Here is a 16012-nt window from a genome sequence, read left to right on the forward strand (position 1 = left end):
CACCCAGACCACACCAGGAGGTGCAGGAGCTCAGCCAGCCAGGTGTGGATCAGAGGACTCGGGAAGCAAGTTCTTCCTGGAGAAGAGAGAAACCCAGAGACGCACGGGAAATGCTTAGTCAGCAGCCTGCCTGCCATCAGAGCGAGCACATGGAGGAGGTGGGGAGAGGGGAAGACAAAAGAAGGAAGGGAGAAAGGAAAAAGAATGAAGGGAAGACAGGGAGGGAAAGAAAGGAGAAAAGGAAGAAAGGGAGAGGGAAAGAAAGGAGAGACGGAATGAATGGGAAGAAATAAAAAGGAAAAAATGAATGAATGAAGGGAAAGGAAGGAAACAACGAGAAAGAGGAAAGAAAGAGGAAGGGGTTAAGACAGGAGAGGAAAGAGAAGGAAGAAAGAAAGAGAAAGAAAGAAGGAAGGAAGGAAGGAAGAAAGAGAAAGAAAGAAAAGAGAAAAAGAAAGTGAAGGGGAGAGAAAGAGGAAGGAAGGAAGAAGGAAGGAAGGAAGGAAAAGAGATGGGAAAGGCGCGGGAGAGAAGCGTCCGAGATCAGCCCCCAACATGGTGCTGGAACCCGGGGACCGCTGGACGGCAGGGGGCTGCTGCAGGTCCCCAAGGACTTCAAGTCCTGCCGTCCCTGGAGGAGCTCAGCACCCGCACTTGACTCAGGGCAGCTGCCTCGGCAGGAGGCTCATTCGCTGCAGGGTTTATCAGCGGTGTGGGCGGAAGTAAGCCATCCCCTTCCGGTGCGTGATTCTTCATTCGTGCGTTAGTTACGCAGACTACCTGGCTCCATCCCAGCCGATCCGGACGCACACACAGATCATGCCCGGCTGTTGGGGAAGGGTCGCCGTGGGCACATCATCGGGTGTTGCTGTTGCTGTCGCGGGTGCTCGTCGGTTTTTGCAGGTTGATGCTGCCTGTGGTCCTCGTGGCTGGCCTGCTGGCGATGTGGTGCTGATTGATGCTGGTCACTGGTGGTCAATGTTTTCCAGGCGGAAATCGTGCAGATGGCTGGGGTGGGTGGAGCGACGGTGGGCTTCCCAAGTGGGTGGCGTCCACAGTTTGCTCCGCTGCTGGTAGCTCATTGCTGGCTTCCAGTGACGGCAGCCCTCATGGGGGAGGCAAGTCTCTGTTGGATCTTGGACGGGAATGGGCCATGGTGCCGCTTCCTGGCAATGAGTAGCCCACTGCGTGGCTGCTGATGGCTAGTGCTGTTAACAGTGTGGTTCTTGTTTAATGCTTACTGTTATTATTGAGGGTGGTCAGTTGTCCGGGGTTGCTGGGAGCCGGGAGCGGGGTGCACGTCTGGAACCCCAGCACTTGGGAGGCTGAGGCAGGAAGATCGCCTGGGCTACATAGTGAATTAAGGGCCAGCCTGAACTACAGAGGGAGACCCTGCCTCAAAAAAAATGCAAACCCAGCCTCTACAACTTGGCAACTTAGCCAGACCCTGGCTCAAAATTATCTTTCATTTTTAAAAAAATTTTAGTACATGTTTGTAATACATGAAGTTTACGTTCATCTTGGGGAGTGGGGACACGTACTTAACATATTTTGATTCTTTTTTATTCCCCTCCACTCTCCACCCACTTCCCTCCCTCTGTCTCTAGGTCCCTTCTCCCCATTTTCATCATCATCGTAATTATTATTTTTATTTAGTTCATGTTTACAACATACTGTGTTTACACTCACGGTGGGTTTAGTTTCCGTGCATGTACAGGACTCATCTGAAATCCTTTTACTTCCCCTCCCTTTTCCCCTCCCCTCGCCTTTGGCCTCCTGGACCCCTTCCCGTTTGCAAAAGATCTAGCTCCTTACTTCCTTCTATCCCTCCTTTACAAAATAAAATAAAAAATGTTAAGGTTCTGGGTTCAATTCCTAGTATGTCAAAAAAAATTGGTGCTGGTGCTGGTGGTGGTAGGGAGGACAGGTAATGCAATTGGATGTTTCTGTTTGATGCTGGCATCAGGGTTCTTAGCAGTTTCTTCTTCACTTTTCAGGAGGTGAGGGGTGGAGGCAGCAATTGCTTGCAGTGCAGACAGGAGAGCAGCAGTAGTTTTTAAGATATTAACACAAAGCAGAGAGAGCACTGGTGTGGCCACCTGGTCCAGGGCCGGTGGCCACGGGATGGAGAGAAAAAGTGGAAAGCTGAGAAGAATCTGGGAGGAAGAATCACAGGCATGGCAGGGCACACCTGTCACCCAGCACTCTGGGAGGCTGAGGCAGGAGGGTCAAAAGTTGGAGTCCAGGGCAGCCTAGTGACTTAGCGAGACCCTGTCTCAGAGTAAAGGGTGGGAGGTGGCTCAGCACAAAGGCCCAGAGTTCAATCCCGAGTGCCACAGAAAGAATTATTAGACCAGAACTGATGCACAGAAGGCAGCTACACTGGATCAGAGACACGTAGGTGTCTGCCTAGGAGCGGGGCCCCACCCAGAGGCTCGTCGTCCCAGCGATAGAGGGGTAAAGCAGGGTCCCCCGCGCCAGCTGACCCGGAGGGGCACAGCTGGGCTCCCCGTCTGCACAGCCAACACCGGGCCTGCTCCAGAGGCCGAGGACCCTGCTGCTGACGGGAAACTGAGGCCTACGAGGAAGGGGAGACCCCAGCCCTGGAAGGCGTTGTGGGGTGCAGGGTGTGGCCCGAGCCCCCTAGCTGGGCGGGGCGAGCCGCAGCTCAGACTCCTCCTGCGAGCACAGCTCCGGTTGCAGCAGGAAGGTCCGGAAGGAAGTGGCTGTGTGCTCTCCCCTCAGGGCTGGGCTGTCGCTCATCGCTCCTCGCTGCTCCCGGGCGGGCGGCCTGGGACATGTGGGTGAATTGCACAAGGCCCCTCGTTCATCCAGGAAGGCCAGCGTTGGTGCATGTGTCCTAACCCAGCCCCCACTGAGTCTGCATGGCAGCCCTCAAAGAGTTCCCAAGTTCAAAATGAGGAAACTGAGGCAGGAAAGTTAGGCAAACTGCCATGAAAGCCAAAAGGGGAACAGGATTTTAAGTCTCACTCCCCAGGCCATGCTAGTAACAGCCACCTTAGCTGGCCACGGGAAACTGAGGCAGGAGGATTCCAAGTTCAAACCCAGCCAGGGCAACTTAGTGAGACCGTCTCAAAATAAAAAGTTAAAAAAGAGCTGGGTGTAATGGTGCATGACGGTAATCCCAGCAGTCGGGAGGCTGAGGCAGGAGGATTGCCAGGAGTTCAAGGCCAGCCTGGGCTACATAGTGAGACCCCTGTCCTAAGCAAAACAAAAAAAATTTTAAAGGGCCAGGGATGTAGCTCAAGCCCTGTGTTCAGTCCCTAGTAACACACACACACACACACACACACACACACACACACACACACACACCCGAGCAGCCAACTTGACCCCAACCTCCTCCTCCTCCTCCTTCAAGGTGACAGACCACAGTGGAGGTGTGTGCTGACCCCACAAGCCCTGGGCCCATTAAGTGACCCTACTCATTCCCCAGCTTCATTTGGACATGGACTCTCTACTTCAAAGAGACTAGAGTCCCACTCGGGGACGCTGAAGCAGGAAGATCACAAGTTCCAGCCCAGCCTGGGCAACTTAGCAACTTTGGTGAGATCTGTCTCAAAATTTTTTAAGAAAAGGACTAGAGAATGTAGCTCATGTGAAGACTTTAGAGTCAGTCCTAAGTAACCAGAAGAAAGGAAAGAAGGGAAGGGGAGGGGAGGGAGAGAGAGACAGAGAGAGAGAAGAAAGAAAGAAAAGAAAGAAAGGAAGGAAGGAAGGGAAAGGAAGAGAGAAAGAAAGAAAGAAAGAAAGAGAAAGAAAGAAAGAGAAAGAAAGAAGGGAAGGAAGGAAGGGAGAGAGAAAGAAAGAGAAAGAAGAAAAGAAGGCTGGGGATTTAGCTCAGTGGTTCGGCTGCCTGCCTCGAAAGCACAAGGTCCTGAGTTTGATCGATTCCCAGTACCAAAAAAAGAAAAAAGAAAAGAACAGGAAAAACTCCTGGCGTGTCCCACAGCCCAGTCTTCGGCCCACTGCCCGAGAGGCACACCTGTCAGATGCTGAAGTTCCGACTGACACCTCACCCCCAACGCGGTCTCCGCCCAGTTCGGGGCCCACAGGCAGCTGCCCTGACCACAAACAGTCCCCACTTCACACCTCTGAGGGCGCCCCCTTCCCAGTCCCCCGGGGCTAAGACACCTCTCTGCAGAGCCCTAGGAAGAAGCCAAGATCTCCCCTTCCCTCGAGCCACCTGCCTCCTGTCTCCGGTGTGTTTCACAAGGGCCCCAGCCAGTGACTCAGCCTTAGCTGGCAGTTGGCTGTGACCGAAGCCTCTCCCCTGTGTCTCCGCCCCGGAGGAAGGGACTCAGGAAAAAACAGTTTGACTTGATCCTTGGAGATTCGGGGCACCACAGAGAGAGACTCCTTCGACAGGACAGAGGGGGCATCTTATCCCCGTGGTACTCCATTCATTCACTCATCCATTCATTCAAAGTTTGCTCTTAGGGCTGGGGATTTAGCTCAGTGGTTCCACCGCCTGCTGTGCAAGCTCAAGGACCTGAGTTCGATCCCCGGTACCAAAAAAAAAAAAAAAAAAACGAAGTTTGCACTGAGCAGCTCCTATACCCCAGGGCCTCTGCAAGGTCATAATCTTTATCGTCAGCAGGAGCTCAATGTCGGGATCTGGGTCTTGGGGGCCAGGTCGAGAGGCAGAGGCCACTCAGCTGGGGTGGGGCCAGACAGCTGCTTCAGGCCGGGACCTGGCCAGGGGAAGTGGCCTTTGATCTCACCCCAGCCCCAGGGCCCGAGCAGCAGGAAGCCAGGGCCAGCCCTGGGGTGGGAGGGACCCCGCACAGGGCCAGTGCTGTCCATCTGCATCTGACCTGAAGCACCAGCCCCAGATGGCTTCGTGCTTGCTCCTCCTGCTCTGCACGCTCTCCCGCTGGGTGACCTCCAGGGAGTCGCCCAATCTCTCTGTGCCGTAGTTTTGTCTTCTACAAAATAGACCAGATCACAGTAATGCCCTCAGCAAATGGAATGAGTCAGGCACAGGGGTGCACACCTGTCATCCCAGAACGGTGGGAGGCTGAGACAGGAGGACTGCAAGTTTGAGCCCTGGAACTTAGTGTGACTGTCTCAAAATAAAATAAGAGTGGTAGTAATAATAATAATAAGGGCTGGGGAGGTGCAAAGGCCCTGAGTTCAATCCCTGGTGCCACCGAAACACACACAACACACACGCACGCACGCACGCACGCACGCACACACGCACGCACGCACACACAGGGAGAGAGAGAGAGAGAATAAGTGAATGAAATGAATTCGCTACTGAAGAAGCTTAGCCTGGCCAGGAGTAACCACATACACCTGTCATCCCAGCTACTTGGGAGGCTGACACAGGAGGATCAAAAGTTCAAGAATGGACAGGGCCGGGGATTTAGCTCAGCGGTTCGGCCACCTGCCTCGCAAGCGCAAGGACCAGAGTTCAATCCCCAGTACCAAAAAAAAAAAAAAAAACCAGCAGCGTGGACAACTTAGTGACACCCTGTCTCAAAACGTAAAGATGAACAGGCTGTGCGTGTGGCTCAGGACTCCCCGGGCCCCATCTGGAGCTCTCAGAACAGCGAGCAGACAGCGCAGTCCAGAGGCCTGCACGAGCAGAGGCCAGCGGGTGTCAACTCTTGTGGCGTTGCTGTTTACCATCTTCCCATCCAACCACCCACCCAAGCTCACCAGAGAAGGAACCCACTTCCTGTGCCCCAGCCCCTCACACAGCGCTGCCCATCCAGCCCCAGAATGTGCCCCCAAAAGGCATCAGCTCAGGGAAAGAGCAGGCCCCTCTTCCCCACCCTGCCGGGCCCATGAGTGATGCCACCCATTCGTTCACGGTCATCATCCATCCCCAACAGCAGGCCTTGGTCTCCCCATCTTGAAAACAGGAAATGCACACAGCCCACAGACCTTTTCTTCCTCTTCTCAACCAGACTGGCTGAAGGCCGTCCTTCCTGTCCTCCCAACCACTCCCTTCCCAGTGTGACTTCTGACCCTGAAGTCCCGCACTGTCCCTGGGGCCTGAGTCAATGTCAAAGGCTCCCTGCCACTTCCGCCCCCTCTGACCTCACTGCTCCCCACTTCCGGCAGCGTGCTGGGGCTCTCGGGGTACCCTTTCTTCACAGGGCTGGGGGCCATGCACGCTAGGCTCACCACTGAGCTACACCCCAGCCCCAGCACCCTCTTCTTGTAGCAGACCCAAATCAGGCCCCTGGGAATCCGGTGCAATCCCCAGGATCCAGACTCCGGCAGTTCCAAAAGAGTTCATATGCTCTAATCCCAGCTCTTCGGGAGGCTGAGGCAGGAAGCTGCAACTTGGACCCCAACTTAGGGCAAATAATAAAAACAAAAAGCCTGGAGATATAGTTCACCCCCAGCACCACACACACACACACACACACACACACACACAGCTGAGGGTGCCTAATCTAAGACTATGAAATCCAAAGTGCTCCAAAATCTGACTCTGTTTGAGTGCTGACACAATACCACAAGTGGAAAATTCCACATCCAACCCTGGCCACAGTAAAACTTCAGATCCACTGAAAATAGTATATAAAATGACCTATGTGTAGAAGGTGTATATAACATATAAATAAATTTATTTTCTTTTTGCAGTACTGTGTGTTGAACCCAGGACCTTCACACTGAGCTACATCCCAGGCCTTTTGTCTTTTGTTTGTTTGTTTGTTTTGGTACCTGGGATCGAACTTGGGTCCTTGTGCTTGTGCAGCAGGTGGCAAAACAAATGAGCTAAATCCCCAGCCCCTTATTTGTTTGTTTTTAAACAGGATCTCTCTAAATCACTAAATTGCTGAAACTTGCAACTGTCCTGCCTCAGCCTTCCAGAATGTTGGTTGATTGGTTGGTTGGTTCACACTCAGCTGAAGTATAAATGAACTTCACATTGAGGCTCCCATCCCCAAGAAATCTCACTAGGTACAAGCAACTATTCCAAAAAAAATTTTTTTTAATCCAAAATCTGAAACACTTCTGGTCCCGAGCATTTTGATTAGTGATACTCAACTGGTAGATTTTCCGTTTATCCATAGAGTTTGGTTCTAGGTTCCAGTGATTAGAAACACCTGCCTGGGGGAGCTAGGAGGCTGAGGCAGGATAATCACTTGCGTGCAAATATGAGACCTCCCAGAGCCCCCAATTGCTAAACACCACCCACCTCTAGGACCACAAAAATGATCCCACAATTCCAGTCGTGACCCCAGAACGTGAGTCCTGGCTGAGAACTGCCCCACGCTTACAGCTGAACAATGGAGCCTGAAGTCCTTGGCTTGGCATTCAAGGCCCCACAGAATGGACTCTGGCTGACCTCACCTCCATTCATTCATTCACTCCTGCTTTCCTGCATTCCTTCCTTCATTCAAATGCGCCCTGATGCCTTGTTCAGCGAGGCATACCACGATCCCCCTCCCTCCTGGGGTGGGCACAGACCAGGCTGATGTGCACAGCATCCAGTATGGGACAGAGCTATGGTGAGGAACACCCAGAGGCCAAAGGGGGCTCAGAGAAAGCACCGCGTGGCCTGCAGTCAGGGGAGTCTTCCTGCAGGGCACAGCACTTGAGAGAAGCAAAGGATGGACTGGCATTAAGCAGCCAGGAAGGGCCCAGTGGACGAGGGCGGCTCGCATCACGCCGGCAAGGAAGCAGCGAGTGAGGGGAGGAGCCAGAGGGGGGGGAACCCTTCAGAGCCACGCCCTCCCGGCCACGCCCCCGGGGCCACCTCTTCCAACTCGCCCCCCCCCACCGCACATTTAACTATAGCACTCCCAGGAGTCACCCTTCAGAGGCCCCACGTTTGCGTGTGTGAGGCTTTGAGGAGACATCTAGCTATAAACCCTAACAGACTCAGGTTCTAGCACCCCGTAGGAGCTCCAGAATTCTCTGTGGAATTGCCTGGTACACGCCTGTGATCCCAGCACTCAGGAGGCTGAGGCACGAGGATCACCATGAGTCCAAGGCCAGCTTAGATTACATAGCAAGGCTCTGTCTCAAAAATCAAACAAACAAAAAGATCACTCTACTCTCTGAGCCTCAGTCTCCCTGGCTGATACGGTGACACAACTGCCATGCACCTACCCCAAAAGTCAGGGGTAGGGACCCACCTCACCTTGTTCCCCAAATCAATTAATCCGAATATCAGGCTTGAGAAATGGGGCCGTTTCTCCCATTTTACAGACGGGGCAATTGAGGCTCATGGGAGTATTAAGTTACCTAGCCAGGATTAGAACCCAGATCTATCCCTATGCCAAAGGCTGGCCCGTTGAATACCGATGGACATTCCTCAACCAACCCCCACCCCTGCTCGCTCTCTGCATGTAAGAATCTGAGGATACTCATTCCTCCCCCTCCTCAAGAACATTCTGTGGCTCCCTAGTTCCCCCAGGAGAAACCGGCTCTTCAGCCAAGCCTCCGTGACTGGGCATGGCCTCACCCGGTCTGCCCATGTTCACCCTCCTCTTGATCCTGCCATATCCTTTCTGACCCACACACCCATCTCCCTTTCCTGGAATCTGCTGCCAAATGTGGGCCCTGTTTAGAGTTGGCTTTGATTTCCAGCATCTTTTGCATGGGGATTTTCCCCTGAAGCTGGGTTCCTTCAGGAGGGTGGTTGGTACTAGGGACTGAAGCCAGGGTCTTTGCACTGAGCTACACATCCAGATCTTTTTTTTTTTTTTAAGACAGGGTCTCACTAAGGCTAAGTCACTGAGTGCCGGGCTGTGCTGGAACCTGCAATCCTCCCGCCTCAGCCTCCCAGAGTGCTGGGATGACAGCCATGTGCTACCACACATGGCTAAAGCTGAGTTCCTCTCTTTGCCTTTGGCCTTTGTTTATTTGATAGGGCTAAGAAAGGACTTGCCCGGCCCTAGTCCCCACCTCCTGAGGCCCCTGGTCTGGGAGGGGGACTTTCCCTGGACAGGTGCTGGTGCTGGCGCTGGGCCTGGCATGGCCGCGTCCTGAGGGGAGAGAGCCGGGACAGGATCTTGCCAGCTGCTCACAGCTGTCCCATGGTCCTCACTCCAGGGCAGCAAGGAGCGCTTCCACTGGCAAAGCCATAACGTGAAGCAGAGCGGTGTGGACGACATGGTGCTCCTGCCCCAGATCACCGAGGACGCCATCGTGAGCAACCTCCGCAAGCGCTTCATGGACGACTACATCTTTGTATCCTGCGCGGAGGGTGGGGCGGGACAGAGGGGAGGGAGGACAACTGAGCAACAGAGGGAGGGATGAGAGAGCGCAGGAGGACGTGCAGGTGGGCAGTGAGGCAGTCCTTTGGAGCAGAGGTCCCCATCCCAACCCTGGGGCCACAGAACGGGGCCACACAGCAGGAGGCATTTACTGCCTTCTGTAGGATCAGCACCCGGTTCGATTCTCAGAGGAGCGTGAACCCTGCTGCAAACAGAGCATGCGCGGGGTCTAGAAGGGGACCACCCCCCCCACCCCCCACTTACTGGGAATGGCGCATGCGCTGGGTCTAGGGCGCTCCCTGCCGTGCATAGCCCTGAACCAAGCCCCTGCCCCAGCCCGTGGGAAAACTGTCTTGCACAAAACTTATCCTGGGTTCCAAAAAGGCTGGGGACCACCATTTGGGAGGGTGGAGGACCAATGAACTGACAACATGGTTGGAGCAGCTCAGCCACAGAGCATTGTTTCCGGGTTTCTGGACACAGCCCTCGTTTTGTTTTTGTTTTTGTTTTTGTTTGGTCGTTGTTGTTGTTGTCGTTGTTATTGTTGCCCCATTCTTCTTCCTCTTCCTCTACCTCCTTCTCCTTCTCCTTCTCCTCCTCTTCCTCTTTTTCTTCTTCCTGCTCCTCCCCCTCCTCCCTTTCCTCCGCATTCTCCCTCCCCCTCTCTTCTCCTTTTCTTGTACTAGGGATTGAACCCAAGACCTTCACATCCATCTGGCCCTTTTCTTATTTTTTATTTTTATGTTTTGTTTTGAGACAAGGTCTTGCTAAGTCACTAAGCTGCCCAGGCTGGGCGTGAATTTTCAGCCCTCCTTCCTCGGCCTCCCAGAATGCTGGGATGACAGGAGTGCACCACAGCCCTGTGATTTCCTACCGAGTATCTCCATCTCCCTGTCCAAGCCATTGGCTCTGGGAGGCTGCATGGGGACAGAAAGAGAACGGGGTCCTCAAGGGACCCAGCAGACACTGCATCGGCCTTAACGCCTCCAGACCTACATCGGCTCGGTGCTCATCTCTGTAAATCCTTTCAAGCAGATGCCCTACTTTACTGACCGTGAGATCGACCTCTACCAGGGTGCGGTAAGGCCGGGGCTCAGTGGGAAGAACAAACCTGAGACCCTCAGGCCCTAGCCCTGGGCTGAGCCCTGCCTTCCCCGACCAGGCACAGTATGAGAACCCTCCACACATCTATGCCCTCACGGACAACATGTACCGGAACATGCTCATCGACTGTGAGAACCAGTGTGTCATCATCAGGTAGGAGGCAGGGGCTCTGGGCCTCCTGCCCATGGTCCCCACTTCCCCAGACCGCTTTGCCTTTCTGTCCCTCTCTGTACCACCCCCCAGCCCTGCCTTACTTTCCTTGAACCATTTGACTCCTGATACATTTTATGTTTGTATTCATTCTGTAATTGTTCATCTGTTCCCTCTACATGCCAGCACCATGAGGACAGGGATTTCTATCTCTCTTGTCCACCGTGGAATAATGAACCTGGAATAGTGCATGACACACAGTAGATGCTCCATGGATGGATGGATGGATGGATGTTCAGATGCTCAAAAAGGCCCTTCCTCACACTCTTACCCACTGACCATTCCTTTCTCCATCTATCCCAGTGGAGAGAGTGGAGCTGGCAAGACAGTGGCTGCCAAGTACATCATGGGCTACATCTCCAAGGTGTCTGGCGGGGGAGAGAAGGTCCAGGTGAGGAGACAAGAACAGAAGGAGCGGCTGGGTTCCCCCAGCTGCCCAGTGGTTCATCTCCACCCACCCCCGTCCACCTGACCTAGACTGACCTCTTCCCACCTGCCTCTGCCCCCCAGCATGTCAAGGACATCATCTTGCAGTCAAACCCACTGCTGGAGGCCTTTGGCAACGCCAAGACTGTGCGCAACAACAATTCCAGCCGTTTTGTGAGTCACACTACAACCCCAGCTACACACACACACACACACACACACACACACACACACACACACTGTATTCCCAGAACCAGAGCCCTGGGGAAATCCAGCAGGAAACACCTACTTCTGGATGGGAGATTCACTTTCTGTTCATGGTCCATTTGAAAAAAGGTCCCCCATTGGAAGGAAGCAGCCATGACACATCTGTGTAACATTCATAAATATTCCCCTAGCTGCAACCATGCCACCTAGGTTCCCTTTCACATTTCAGGTCCAGTTTATTCCCTCATTCATTCTTTCTTTCAACAAATAATTTTTGGGAAGTAGTGTGTGCGTGTTTGCGTGTGTGTGTGTGTGTGTGTGTGTGTGTGTGTGTGTGGTGCTATGCTTGGCCCAGTGGAAGACAGAATAGGGAAGCAGATCTGGATTAAGACCCAATTCTGGCACTATTTAGCTGTGTAGTCTAGATGAAAAAAAAATGATGTGATCTCCTGTCCTCTATTTTCTCATTCATAAAATGGAGTTGGTGTTAATATCCATCTCATAGACCTCAGTAATTTCACTACAATCTCTGTATATAGAAATGGCCTGACCAATTCCATTCATTAATAAGGGTTTTATTTCGCTAAATATTCTTATATTATTTCAAATCTATTTTTCATACAATTACATTTTAAATATTTGTCCTGTTGTATTATATTTTTTCAAATACACATAAAAATTGAAAGAGTATCACAGGGAACACCTGTGTGCTCATCTCTTAGACTCTTATCAATATTTTACTATACAGGTTGAGCACACCTAATCTGCAAATCTGAATTTCTCCACAATTCAAAAGCTTTTGGGGCCAGCGATTTAGCTCAGTGGTACCATGCCTGCCTTGCGTAAAGTCCTGAGTTCGATCCCTGGTACCAAAAACAAACAAACAAAAATAGTGCATGAAATTACCCTCAGATCTTACATATAAATTGTATATGAAATATAAGGGAATTCCATGTTGAGACAATTCCCAGGATGTCTCATTATGTGGATGCAAATCTTTCAAAATCTAAAATATGAAACACTTCTGATCTCAAGCATTTTGGCAAGAGACTCAACCTTTCCTTGCTGCACATATTTCCATCCACTGATATTATTTTATTGACATATCATAATTTAACATATTTATGGGGACCACTTTATTTTTGGATACACTGCAAAGCAACTACCTGTTCCCCCCCAGAAAAAGTCAGCATGTGAATCATTATTGTCCAATATAAATTTGCAGCTTCTGCGTCTGGACAAACATACACCTGTGTATCCCAGACCCCTGTCAGTATACAGAGCATCGCCACAGGTTCTCTCTTGTCCCTTTCCAGTTAATCTCTACTGTCAACTGACCCCAGAAGTAACTGCTCTTCTGGTTTATTTTTTGCCACATACTATACTAGTTTTACCTGTTCTAGAACTTCATGTGAATGGAACCACACAGTATTTGCTTTCAAACTATCAATACACACGAAAACAAAGATGATCCTCGAAACACATATACACTTTGTTATGGAATTTCAGTGTGCAGTAGAATAAGTAGCTATATGTTATGGTGTTTACTTGTAAGGGATGATGACGTGATTTGTATCATTACTGGATGGAGGTAGGTAAAAGTGGTAGAAAGGAGGGCCGGGGATTTAGCTCAGTGGTTTCGCCACCTGCTGCGCAAGTGCAAGGACCTGAGTTCGATCCCTGGTACCAAAAAAAAAAAAAAAAAAAAAAAAGTGGTAGAAAGGAGAAGTAAGAGGACTTTGCTGCCCTCTAACCTCTGGCCGGGGCAGAACCCAGACGATGTTAGAGTTCAAAGAAGGGGCCCCTGGGGCACTTGGCCGGCCTCAGGGAGAACGAAGGGGAAACTCCCAAGGACCATTAGGATCCACAGCATCCCATAGAGACGTGAAGGTCTCTGAGTTATGGTGGAGGACCTGGGAAGTGATCAATAAAATGTGATGAACATGGGCTGGGGATTTAGCTCAGTGGTTCCGCACCTGCTTCACAAGCACAAAGGCCTGAGTTTGATCCCCAGTACCAAAAAAAAAAAATGTGATGAACATGCCAGGCATGGGGGTCCACTCCTATAATCCCAGCACTTGGGAGGCTGAGGCAGGAGGATTGTGAGTTCAAGGCCAGCCTGGGCTACACACTGAGACCCTGTCTCAAAAAAAACCAAAAGAGTGATGTACACAGGCCTGGATGCCTTGAGTGAGAACTTGGAGAATCAGAAGGGATGGAAAGGGTGGGCACTGGGGGCCCAGGGCACAGCCTGAGCTGAGGCCCAAGGGAAGGAGCTGGTGACAGGGCAAGCAGTCAGTGAGCAGATGCTGAAGAGAGAATGGCTGCTCAAGGCCCATACCCAGCCCTAAGCCTTGCCCACCTGCAGCCCGGGGCCCTGGGGGGCTGATGCGATGCTCTGGCGTGCAGGGCAAGTACTTTGAGATCCAGTTCAGCCGAGGCGGGGAGCCAGACGGGGGCAAGATCTCCAATTTCTTGCTGGAAAAGTCGCGCGTGGTCATGCAGAATGAGGACGAGAGGAATTTTCACATCTATTATCAGGTGTGGAGAGGGGGCCAGGGGCGGAGAAGCGGGGGCCCTGGATCATCCCAGGTGCGGGGGAGGTTGGTGCCTCCGAGCCAGTGACAGCCAGCGAGGCAGGAAGACCCGGGGCCAGGAGAGGCCAGTCCCGGACTCACGAGCGCCCCCCCCCCAGCTGCTGGAAGGGGCCTCCCAGGAGCAGCGCCAGAACCTGGGGCTCATGACGCCCGACTACTATTACTACCTCAACCAGTCGGACACCTACAAGGTGGACGGCACCGACGACCAGCGAGACTTCAATGAGACCCTGGTGAGCACTGGCTGCCAGGCAGCCTCCGGGCGGCTCCCTCAGTCCGGGGAAGGGCTGGTGCTGTGAATGAGGCAGAGGAGAGATGCAGGGACTCACCAAGGTCCCACAGCAAGCGGAGGACTGAGGCAAGTCAAGCACTCAAATGTCTTGCTCCCTAAGCCTGTGTCGAGGTCCAGGACCCTGACCCTGGGGCAGGGCGGAGACCAAGGCTGGCGGCACAGGCTCTGTCCCCGCTGTGCCCACAGAGCGCCATGCAAGTCATTGGGATTCCACCCAGCATCCAGCAGCTGGTCCTGCAGCTCGTGGCCGGGATATTACACCTGGGCAACATCAGCTTCTGCGAAGAGGGAAATTACGCCCGGGTGGAGAGCACAGACCGTGAGTGAGGGTGCTGGGGAGGGAGGTGGAGGCCGCTTGCTTCTCGTTCAGAGCCCACTAGGGGGCGATGGAGAAAAAGGGAGGCTCCCGCGTGAGCCCCAAGAGCCTGACCAGCTGCCCCCTTGGCCCGGGCCTGGCAGTCCTGGCTTTTCCTGCCTACCTGCTGGGCATCAACAGCGGCCGGCTGCAGGAGAAGCTGACCAGCCGCAAGATGGACAGCCGCTGGGGCGGACGCAGTGAGTCCATCGACGTGACCCTCAATGTGGAGCAGGCCGCGTACACCCGCGACGCCCTGGCCAAGGGGCTCTATGCCCGCCTCTTCGACTTCCTGGTGGAGGCGAGTAGGGCCAGGGCTGGGGCTGTCGGGTGGCCCTGGACCAGCCAAGTGGGGACAACCGTCATAGTGTCACCAGTTCCTGGCCGGGGCTGGGGGCGGCTTTCCACCTGGGTAGCCGTGGATCCGGTGGAAGACAAGGCTGGGATCTGGGTGCCAAGCACTGTCTCAGTTCCTTCCCTCCTTGTTGGGACAAAATACCCAACACCCACAACGTAGGAAGGAGAGGTTTATTTTAGCTCGTGTTTCAGTCCATAGTTGGCTGGCTCCAAGGCAAGGCGCATGTCAGAGGGGCCTGGCGGAGGAGACAGGCTTCCGGGTCAGGAAGCAGCGAGTGAAGGGAGGAGCTAAGGAAGGAGGAAAACCCTTCCAGGCCACGCCCCCAGGGACATCTCTTCCAATCAGATCCCACCTCCTAAGAGCACGTCCGCCCTAAGCCCCTACAATCTAATCACCTTTCAGAAAGCCCAGCCAATGAGCACATGAGGCTCTCGGGATGTCTAGATATCAACCCTAGCAGGGATGGACAGGCAGATTCATTTGAGAGCCATGCGGAAGGGTATCAAGGAGACGAAGTGATGGATGTTGGATGGAGCTGGAGAACAGGATGTGCCAGGACCAAGAATAATCACAACCTCAGCAAACTTGTGTAGCTCTCAGTGTGCGCGGTCCTAAGTGTTTTATGTGTCACCTTGCATCCTCAGAAAAAGCTTTATGAGGTACAGATTGAGCGTTCCTAATCTGAAACTCTCAAATCTGAAATGCTCCAAAATCCAAAATTTTTGAGCACCCACAGGACACCACGAGTGGAAAATTCCAACCCTGACCTCACAGGCAGGGATCAAAATCAAAATGTAGATGCATACTGGGTGCGGTGGTGCCCACCTGTCATCCCAGCAATCTAGAAGGCTGAGACAAGTCCAAGCCCAGCCTGAGTAACTTAGCAATATAGCAAGACCCTGTCTCACAATTTTAAAAACTTTTTTAAAATACTGGGAAATATAGCTCAACGTGAAGGTTCTGAGTTTAATCCCCAGTACCTGGGGGTGGGGGGGAACGCAGATGCATTCAAAATAGTACATAAAATGACCTTTGGATATAGCAAATATTAATAAATGTTGGGTCTAGGTAGTAATAAAATAAAATGACCTTTGGATTATGTGTACAATGTATATGTGTGCCACAAATTAATTCTGTGTTTGAACTGGGTTCCATCCCTGAGATTTTTATCTATCTGTGCAAATATTCCCAAATCCAAAACCTGAATTTTTTTTTTTTTTTTTTTTTGGTACCAGGGATCAAACTCGGGACCTT

At 52.5% G+C, this 16012-nt stretch overlaps 1 protein-coding gene across 2 annotated transcripts in view; it reads left to right on the forward strand.

Annotated features, from left to right (window-relative positions):
- Myo1f (myosin IF) overlaps positions 1-16012 on the forward strand; it is a 37963-nt gene that overhangs the window by 1286 nt on the left and 20665 nt on the right. The window contains exons 2-10 of one of the 2 annotated variants that reach the window (XM_004865417.4): positions 9046-9183; positions 10200-10289; positions 10372-10466; positions 10827-10914; positions 11034-11123; positions 13566-13697; positions 13852-13986; positions 14232-14364; positions 14505-14701. In XM_004865417.4, the coding sequence (XP_004865474.1) occupies positions 9046-9183; positions 10200-10289; positions 10372-10466; positions 10827-10914; positions 11034-11123; positions 13566-13697; positions 13852-13986; positions 14232-14364; positions 14505-14701 (1098 nt within the window). The remainder of the gene's footprint in view (positions 1-9045; positions 9184-10199; positions 10290-10371; positions 10467-10826; positions 10915-11033; positions 11124-13565; positions 13698-13851; positions 13987-14231; positions 14365-14504; positions 14702-16012) is intronic. The other variant, XM_013065803.3, reaches the window with a different exon arrangement.

The sequence above is a fragment of the Heterocephalus glaber genome, unplaced genomic scaffold (assembly GCF_053883595.1).
Source record: "Heterocephalus glaber isolate CG9 unplaced genomic scaffold, H.glaber_assembly_v1.0 deba00001761, whole genome shotgun sequence".
NCBI classification, from domain to species: Eukaryota; Metazoa; Chordata; class Mammalia; order Rodentia; family Bathyergidae; genus Heterocephalus; species Heterocephalus glaber.